General features: G+C 55.4%; 1 protein-coding gene across 1 annotated transcript; it reads right to left on the reverse strand.

The window, feature by feature from the left end:
* Window positions 1–1,018: 1,018 nt before the first annotated feature.
* LOC133354177 (RNA-binding protein MEX3B-like) lies at window positions 1,019–9,078 on the reverse strand. The gene is made up of 2 exons (XM_061570813.1): window positions 7,813–9,078; window positions 1,019–2,337 (listed from the first exon to the last, which is right to left on the reverse strand). Exons 1-2 carry the CDS (start codon window positions 8,222–8,224, stop codon window positions 1,025–1,027), a joined length of 1,725 nt encoding a protein of 574 aa, XP_061426797.1. The 5' UTR covers window positions 8,225–9,078; the 3' UTR covers window positions 1,019–1,024.
* Between the last annotated feature and the right edge of the window lie 519 nt (window positions 9,079–9,597).

The following is a 9,597-nucleotide window of genomic DNA, read 5'->3' on the forward strand; positions in this document are numbered from 1 at the left end:
AAACCAGTTTTGAGTATTTCAGCTTCAATAACGCCAGAAAAATAAAACTCTTGATTTCGACTCAATCGTCAGAATTGTCACTTCTGCAAATATAACATTAGTATTTTGGCCACATAACCAAAAAAAGGCCGTGTTACTGTTATTATAAAATAAAAAATAGACTTTTTAAAGCTTTGCTTAATAAAGTATAGTAATAACCTGTGCCTACGCGTACATAAAAACTCGGTAAACGGTACCAAAGTAGCGAATAACAAAAGTATAGTAAGTGGAATCTTCTGCAGAATTGCTTTACAAATACAGTAGTTCATACAAAAGCAAACATTTAAATTGGTTATTCTTTGTTCCATTAATAATAATATATATGTATGAATTTTATCACGTACAGATTTGTTGGTACATTAAGATCCATGCTACGTAGGTATATGCTAGTAATAGGTCAATACAATATGTCCCTTATATGCATCAAATGTATACAATACTATGCCTTAATTACATTAAACTTGTGTTTTGTCGTGCTGATATTATGCAACTTTTAAAACGTTAACCCTCCCCCCCACCCCCCAAACAATATGTAGACAAAAGAAATGCTGCTTTTAAGACAAACAATAGGCTCGAACCCATAATTTAAACTTATCCACTAAATCGTAAACATTTTGGTATAAGAAATATAACTTTATTCAAGTCAAACAAAAATATATTTATCTGCAAGAATATACACCAGAAGGGGCTATGTGGTTATTACATACCTGATCTTTGGAGCAGTTGATGGCATTACAGTGCACGTGAGGAGGGGCTGGGGCGGGGGTCACGTGAGAGTGAGGCGCCCCCCTTTTAGCGGCACGAGCCGGGCAGCAGCCCCCTCCCCCCCCCGCCCACCGAGCCCCCCAGTCCGCAAGCACCGCGCTAGATGCCCGGGCTGCCCCGTGCCCGCTAACCTGAAAAGGGCCCCCCAATCCCCCCCCCGACCCCCCCCCAACCCCCTCCCCAACCCCCCCCCCCCCCGACCCCCCCCCCCCTCCGCTCCCTACGAGAATATGCGAATGGCCTGAGTGACGGACGTGAGGCAGACGGGGCATTTGGGATCGTTCTCGTGACAGATGCCGCTGGCACACTCCATGCAGAACAGCTTGTGGCCGCAGGGCACCAGGGCGGCCGTCACAGCGCTCTCCCGGCACACGGCGCACTCGCGCGGCTGCCCCTGCTGCTGCTGCTGCTGCTCCCCCGGCGACGCCGGCGCCCCGGGGCCTCCGCGGCGCAGCAGGCCCAGGCTCCACTCGGCGCTCAGGAAGCCCGGCAGGCCGTGCGCCACCATGGCCTGCAGCGGGTCGCTGCGCACGCGCCGTGCCGAAGGGTGGTGCTCGGCGCCGCCCGACGCCGACGACGCCGACGGCGCCGCGGAGGAGGAGGAGCCGCAGCCGCTGGCCGAGGCGGCCCGCTCGCGCCCCGGGTGGTGCGGGAGGCCACCCAGCGCCGCCGCGATGGGGTTCGCTCGCTCCAGCTGCGCCCAGAGCCCCGGCTCGTCCGCCCGCGACCCCAGCGCCGCCGCCGCCGCGGCCGCCCCCTCGGCCGCGTCGACCAGGCCGAAGCCCGCGGCGCCGCCGACGCGCGAGTCGCTCGACACGCTGCCCAGCGAGCTCGAGCTGTCGTTGCGCGACGGCGCCGCGAACAGAGGCTTGCGCGGGAGCCTGAGCCACAGGCTGCCCGGCTGGTACCCGCCGCCGCCGCCGCCGCCGCCGCCGTACTCGAAGCCGACGTCCATGCCGTTGACGTGGAAGTCGCTCTCTCCGTCGACGCCGCCGGCGCCGCCGCAGAACTCGAGGAGGCTGCCGGTGCGCGCGGCGATGTGCGACTCGATCTCCTCGCGGGCGCGCTCCACGTTGTGCGGCAGGCCCGTCACCTCGAAGACGGGCTCGCGCTCGCGGCTCGGCGTCACGATGTAGGTGTGCGTCGCCTGCTGGATGCGGCGGATCGTGGCGCCCTTGGGCCCCACCACGAGGCCCACGACGCGGTACGGCACGCGCACCTGGATCGTCGTCTGGCCCGGCACGGCCGGCGGAGGTTGGAGCTGCGCCGCGCCGACCGCCCCCCCCGCGGCAGCGCCCCCCCCAGCCGCCGTGGCCAGGGATTGCGGGTTGGGCCCCGGGCCGAGCGCCGGGCCGGGCGGCTTGTTGCGGAAGGCCCGGAGCACGGAGAAGTGTTCGGCGGCCGAGAGGATCTCCTGCTTGGCCATGCACACGTCCTCGGGGCGGCCCGTGATGACGAACACGGGCTCCTCGCCCCGCACCGGCGTCTTGATGTACGTGTTCGTCTTGGCTCGCAGCGCCTTGATCTTGCAGCCTGCCGAATGGAGGGGTGGGCAAGTTATTCGAATGCGTGCAGCCGTTAGCGTGCGACTTGAGAGCGAGCGACTCGAGCGATATCAATTCGGTGGGTGTTCTAGAAGAGCCCGAGAAATGTTGTCGATTCGGCGATCACACGTGGAAAATCTCAAATCTAGGCCTCTGACAGTTTGTATTGGAAGTTTGAAGGGTTTACACTATGAGAGCTCCTTTACCAGTGGCAAAATATAGTAGTAGGTTTTTACCCTTTAAACTGTTACAAAACTGACACCTTTATACAAGGCATCATGTTTGCAATAACCGCAACACAAGCAGTCAAAATGCAAACAAAAAGAAACAACTCTGATAATGGTAATGATATGCACTGTTCTTAAAAAGCTGTCTCGGGTGTGGACCAATCAACTTTAAGGACAGTGCATATCATTACCATTATCAGAGTTGTTTCTTTTTGTTTGCATTTTGACTGCTTGTGTTGTGGTTATTGCAAACATGATGCCTTGTATAAAGGTGTCAGTTTTGTACCAGTTTAAAGGGTAAAAACCTATTACTATAGTTTGAAGGGTGTTGAAGACATTTGATTTTGAAATCCAAAACCAAAATTGTGAACTGTGGACCCCCAAAATTGGGGGCCTATGGAAGTGTGGAGATTGCTTTTCAAGACTGATGAATCAAAATTACACAAGATATTTAATATCCAACGAACTAAATTGGAGAATGCAGGTCCTCCAAATCTGGGGTAAATTTGTGTTAACCTTTTTATTGTTTAAAATAGGCCTATGAAAGTTTGCATCTGGATGTCCTAAAGGGAGCCAAGTCCAAATGTGACTTTCAAAATGGACCCAGAATTTTTTAATGGCAATGGCTTGGCAATGCCCTCATCCAAAAGTGGATCGATCATGGCTGGTGATAATGCTAAAGCACATAGGCAAAGCTTGCTATCAATTATTCATAACAATTAGACTGTCCTTTATTTATGAAGGAAATGCGCAATGAGTCTCAAGACGTTTTCTCATGAGAGTCCTGCTATGGGATGTTTGGCCAATTCTGTTGATGAGTGTGTTGCTTCATGTGGGTGAAAACCAGTGCACCCAGAAAAAGCCCATGAGAGTACGAGGGGGTAATGCTCAAAGCTCCGCACAGATAGATTCAAGAATCCATCACTGTACTGCCATGACCTGGGCCACCTACTCCCCGCTCTCTCCTGTCTGGAGTCAGGCCACCAGGTCAGTGACATGGGCCCTGGTGCAAGGAATGAAAGACGCAAGGAAGCGATGGCGAATTGTGGTGACCTGTCACCACTAAGCATCGATGATAAAGCGCTTCATAGATCAGATTTCTCCAGGCTAAATACAAATTCTGATTCGGATTTTGACATTAGCAAGACGAGGCCATTAAGGTCACGTAACATGAGACACCTTAACGATAGCGGGAGTAATAATAATGATTTACAGCCCATTCTCAATCGACTGCTGGATGAAGATCTCCAAGTCGATGGAGGGGGACTATAGCAGCGGTTCAGATAGGACTTGCCACTGATGGTAGCCGTGGCTGGGAATCTAACTAGGGTAGCAGGGTGCACTAACCACTGCTCCATTGCTTACCCCATTCATGACCTCTGGTGTGCCACCACCATCACCACTTTCACGGATCTCGAACGAAGTGAATCCATAGATTCTGACTGGCGATGTTATTGTTGCAGTGACCCAGACTCAGCTGTTAGTATGCATGTTGAACTTCTTTCGCACAGTATATAGCCGACCGTGGTGATCGGAGGTGCAGGGGAGGGGGGGACGACAACAAACTAAACACAAGAAGCAGTTCTAAAGAAATGAGTTTCCATTGAGATGATTTAAAGGGGCATAGCTCCAGTGGCTTCCTAACATCGGAAGGAAGAGCGGTTCCACACGGCCGCAGAAGCACATCTGAAAGCGTGCGATGCAGTGACCCAATGCAGCTAGTGTGTTAAGTTTCAGATTAGATTCACTGCTATAAAATACACTCAGACTTTACTTCAGCTGGCAAGGCCCATCGAGCTAAGCAGCTCTTTTACGAGCACAACGTACAATAAAACGACGCCGTGCAGCAATGGCGCGTGTGCCCCGGTGGTCACGAATTTGACTCCTCATCTCCGAAGCTCGGCCCTTAGGCCCCCTCTGGCGTGGGCCCTGCGGCAGTTGCACCGCCTGCGCACTCGACGGCTACGTCACTGCGCCAGGTGCAGCAGCAGCAGCAGCAGCAGCAGCAGGGTGGTGGTCGCGTCAAGCTGTATAGGGAAGTGACACGCGCACACCCTTGGGGGGGCAGAGTGCAGGGAAACAACAGCCTCGTCTGGAGACGCCCTGCCGTTATCTCGTATCCCTGTTTGCGCTCTTGCTCGGAACGAATCACGTTGTTTGGAGCGAGAAAGGTAAACTAAATTTTGAACAGTTTACAACCCTTCGCCCATCCACCGCTGAGTGAAGGCCTACCCACGGGGATCGTTCGCCCTTACTTCACCGCTATGGTCAGTGTTGGTAAAGAGGGGTGGGGGGGTGCGCCCAGGACTGATTCAGACATCATCCGTCACTGGTGTTAGCCACGGTCGGGTAGCAAACTCGGGACCACTTGAGTTCACAGGTTTACGTGATAACCACTCACTGCGCCGCCGCTCCGAAATTGAATCAGGTGGACACCCGGAATATTCTCTATCTTTTCAAACCAAATTCATTTCACTCAAGGCCAAATACAAATATTTACGCACCCTTCCAAATGCATTTAGGACACGATGAATGAGATGAAGGTTACGTTTTATTCCCTACAATGAGTTAAATTTTCTGTTTTATTATTGTCCAAAGAGCACAGGGCAGACCGTGCAAGGTACGCAAAGGAGCACGGCGGGATGCGTGCGTGGAATTGCCTTGAGAGTATAAAGGGGAACACGTGGGTGAGAGAAAGTACGCAGGTCCAGCACGTACTCCGATTCAAACGGTGACGAGGAAAGTTGGTGGGCTGGGCCAAAACAGACGGCTCGGAGGGACGATGCCGACGGTCAAGGATAATAACGGAGTGGCAGCCAAGGGATGGAATGCGTCCGAGGAGAAGTCGCCCAAAGGAGCTGCCATGCAGCGATATAATCGGCTGCTGTGGAGAATGTAGGTGCTATGTGGACTATTACATTACATGACCAGACCGTAAGAGGTGGTAACGCCTAGTGGAGTAGGCCTTCATCCAGCAGTCGATTGATCATGACTGCCGATGACGATGATGGCAATTCTGTCAAGAATTCATATCTCCCCGATTCTAAATGGATTCCTAAAAATTCCAGTGCGGCGGTGTTGTTTTTACATTCATCCCTCTCCTACTTGTTGTAAAATTTAACAGCAAAAATCGTGAACGGCTTTGTGTTTCTCGGGTAAACGTCCAAGGCTTGGGAAAGGAGGCCAACTCCTTCCCGACAGCTCAGCCTGGGCAAGGGCGGAGGAGGGACCCGGAGGAGGCTTCTGCTGCTGCTGCCGCTGCTGCTACCGCGTGTCTCACAATGCGCAGAGAGATGCACCCACCACGCACACCGCACACAAAGGAACCCGCGCGCGCTCCGCCTTCCTCCTCCTCCCTCCTCCTCCTCACTCCCTCCTCCTCCTCCGCGCACGCGGAAACTCGGCTGTGGAACTTAACAAAGAACAAAAGGTTTTTTTGCCAGCGCACACACGTCAGTCAAGGCGGGTTCAGGGAGTGGAGTCGTGAATTGTGTTGCAGGGCTCGCACCAATCACCCTGCGAATCGGAACCTCGGCCAGGTTCGATTCCCAGCCCGCTCGCAGACAAAGTGGCGATCCTAAACCCCGAGACTTGCCATGAATTCCATCCCCCCCCCCCTCCCTTAGGTCCACTCGGCCCGAAAAGAGCACCTGGCGTGGCGCAGCAGTGGGGGGTGGGGGGGGGGGAGAGACAAAGGGGGTGCCAGACGGACGGGCGTGGTTACACACTCGTCCAGCAGACCTATTGTCTGACGCCGCCGGCCTTAATAGGCGCTCGCCAACAGCGCGTCTCTCTTACAATGGGAGAGGCTCCTTTGTGCCCGTCTGTGCTGCTGGTGCTGGTGGTGCTGGTGATGGTGCTGGTGGTGCTTGTGGTTGTGGTGGTGCTGCTGGTGGTGGTGGTTGTGGTGGTGGTGGTTCGAGGCGCAGTGGTCGCGTGACAAATCCCCCAAATCCACAGTTCGACTCCCCTACCGCGGACACCAACAACGTGCAGACCACAAGTGGTATTTTCTGAACCTGTACTGGGCCTCCCCTAGGTAGGCTCGGCCTAACAATGAGCAAATGAGTGTGTGGTGTGTAAACGTAAGCACTGGGGAGACAAAGGCAGCCGAGGACGTGCTCTGGTGCTTCTGGTTACACCAGCCCCGAGCGACAGCCTCTAATAGGTGCTCGCTAACTGCCCTTGTTGAGACGTGCTTGGGATACAATAAACACGTGCTAGCTGACCCTCTACTGGACCTCTCCTAGGTCGACTCGACCTCAAACGAGTAACGGCTGCGTGAACAATTGGCAGTGGAGAAAGATCAACGCAGATCCTGGCCACCCAACACCTCCCTGCCCGAAGATGTACCCCTGCCAGCCTTAATAGGTGCTCGCTAACAGCACTCGATGTGGCCCCTTGTCCAAGCTGCTGGATTTGGTGGTGGTGTTGGTGGGCCAGGAGGATGGAGGAAGGGAGTGGGGGGGTTGGAGTGTCTTTGTGTCGCGGGGGGGGGAGCGGTGGCGCAGTGGTTAGCGCACTGCGCTGCGAGACAATCGCGACATGCGTTCGATTCGCGGCCACGGCTAACATCAGTGGCGAGTGTGATACTCACAGACACTCCCCGGTCCCCCCCCCCCACTGACCCATAGATCGTCTCGGTGACAAACGAAAATAACAACAACAAAATAAAGCGTAAACATCAACACCGGGAAGACAAAGGCGTGCGTGGGTGTCACCCCTCGTGTGCTGTGCCAGCCTCGTCTGAACAGATGTTCGCCAACTGCAAAACGCCCCCAAAATCCCGCATGGCGCCTAGCCCGCACGTGTCTTTGTCTGCGCGTCTTTGTGTGCCATGCCGCCCTTAATAGGCGCTCGCTAACACCGTCACGTGTTGGCCAGGGCAGCGAAACGCTGCCCAACAGCCCCAATAATTAGCGCCTCCACGGGCAGGCGGTGTGGGTGGTGGTGGGGTGGGGGAGGGCAGTCTTTTGTCTAGGACAGTGCCACCAAGTCTCTCTTTGTGTCACCACTGCTAATCGTGTTTAATAGGCGCTCGCTAACAGCACACGTGCTGTTGTTGTTGTTGTTCCTACTAGACAGCACAGGGGACCCAACAGTCTGGCTGAGGTTTCTTTGTTCTGTTGATGCGAGAGACACAGAGACAGAGAGAGAGTTTGTAGTTGTGTAGGCGGTGCGTGGCTAACAAAGGAAACGAGGCAGTAGCAGCATCAGCAGCAGCAGCAGCGACTCACCCTGTCTGCCCACGATTTCCGCAACGTGCTCCGAGCTGGGCACGCACACACACTCCGTGGTGTTGCCTCCTCTCCTGCTGTTGCTGTTGTTGTTGACACCACCACCAGAACCACAACCGTTGTTGCCGTTACTTGCTCCACTACCACCACCACCACCGTTGTTGTTGTTGCCATTGCTGCTGCTGCTGCCCGCGTTGTCCCCGGAGTGGTCGCTCTCACACGAGCCGTCGTCTGTGACACCGACACCGACTCCTCCGTCTCCGTAGAGGACGGCTCGCTCCGTGTCTCCCAGGGCCATGAGGCTGATCTTCTCGAAGGCCATCTGCAGGGCGACCCGGTGCTGGTCGGACGGGGCCACGGCCCCTGGCACCACCCGCTCCATGTCCGCGACCACGAGGGCAGAGCTCGGCATCGCGTCTTGCTGCGGTGATGATGATGGTGATCTTGAGAGATTCTGGGTTTGTTGTTGCGGAGACGGCGTGGCTGTTAGACGATCTTGTTCTCAAGCTCGGGAGTCACGATCTTGCACAGAAGGCGTTGTGATGGTGCTTTATTGACGACACGCCGATGTTCACGTTGATGAGATGTGCAATTTGCGTGACCGTGTTATGATCTCATCGCGGTGATGATGATGATGATGTTGCGATGACCCTATTCAGCTCGGATGATGGTATGTCAAACGATGCGATGATTAGTATAAGTTGTGACGATGTTGACGTTGAGATGTCACGCTGCTTCTGCTGCTGTTATTGTTGTTAACGATGACAAAGCCGTTATGAGCGGACCACGATGATGCCACTGCTGATGATGCTGATGATGCCACTGCTGCTGATGCTGCCACTATTACACTACCACCGATAATGCTGCCACTGCTGCCGATGCCACTGCTGCTGCTGCTGCTACAAAGACGATCCCGAGGAGCGGCCTTCCAGTCGCCCGGGACGTGCGGGTCGCGGGCGGCCTCGCCACAACGTCGGCCGCTCCGTGCCGAAGCGCGCCCGGTAGCGCAGGGGCTTGAGCAGGAGCCGGGCAGTCAGGCGGGCAGGCAGTCGGGGTTGCCCCCGTGGGGCTTCCTTCACAGCGACATGGTCCCCGGTCCTCACGGGCGGGAGGAAGAGGAGGAGGAGGCAGTCGCAGGCACAACGCCACTCGCAGCCGCCCGCGCGGCAGTCGGAAGCGCAATTCGCTACATTTGTCCGCGTTCCATCCGCGGGTCACTCGCGCGGTGACGTCGGCTCGGCACGACGCCCCCAACCGGGTGGGGCCCTGGGGTGGCGGCGGAGGAGGAGGGGGTGGGGGGTGTGTCTGTGTTAAGGGGGTGTGGCTTGTGTTAGTGGGGGGTGTGTCTGTGTTAAGGGGGCGTGGCTTGTGTTAGTGGGGGGTGTGTGTCTGTGTTAAGGGGGTGTGGCTTGTGTTAGTGGGGGGTGTGTCTGTGTTAAGGGGGTGTGGCTTGTGTTAGTGGGGGGTGTGTCTGTGTTAAGGGGGTGTGGCTTGTGTTAGTGGGGGGTGTGTGTCTGTGTTAAGGGGGTGTGGCTTGTGTTAGTGGGGGGTGTGTCTGTGTTAAGGGGGTGTGGCTTGTGTTAGTGGGGGGTGTGTCTGTGTTAAGGGGGTGTGGCTTGTGTTAGTGGGGGGGGTGTGTCTGTGTTAAGGGGGTGTGGCTTGTGTTAGTGGGGGGTGTGTCTGTGTTAAGGGGGTGTGGCTTGTGTTAGTGGGGGGGGGGGGGTGTCTGTGTTAAGGGGGTGTGGCTTGTGTTAGTGGGGGTGTGTGTCTGTGTTAAGGGGTGTG

The sequence above is a fragment of the Lethenteron reissneri genome, chromosome 46 (genome assembly GCF_015708825.2).
Source record: "Lethenteron reissneri isolate LAM-NWPU_2019-01 chromosome 46, ASM1570882v1, whole genome shotgun sequence".
In the NCBI taxonomy this organism is placed as follows: domain Eukaryota; kingdom Metazoa; phylum Chordata; class Hyperoartia; order Petromyzontiformes; family Petromyzontidae; genus Lethenteron; species Lethenteron reissneri.

What these genes read in the sequence shown, in the direction of transcription:
- LOC133354177 (XM_061570813.1), bottom strand. Translation starts at nt 8,224, where the DNA reads ATGCCGAGCTCTGCCCTCGTGGTCGCGGACATGGAGCGGGTGGTGCCA. An exon ending in GGAAATCGTGGGCAGACAGG is followed by an intron (nt 2,338 to 7,812) that starts GTGAGTCGCTGC and finishes TCCATTCGGCAG; the next exon opens with GCTGCAAGATCAAGGCGCTG.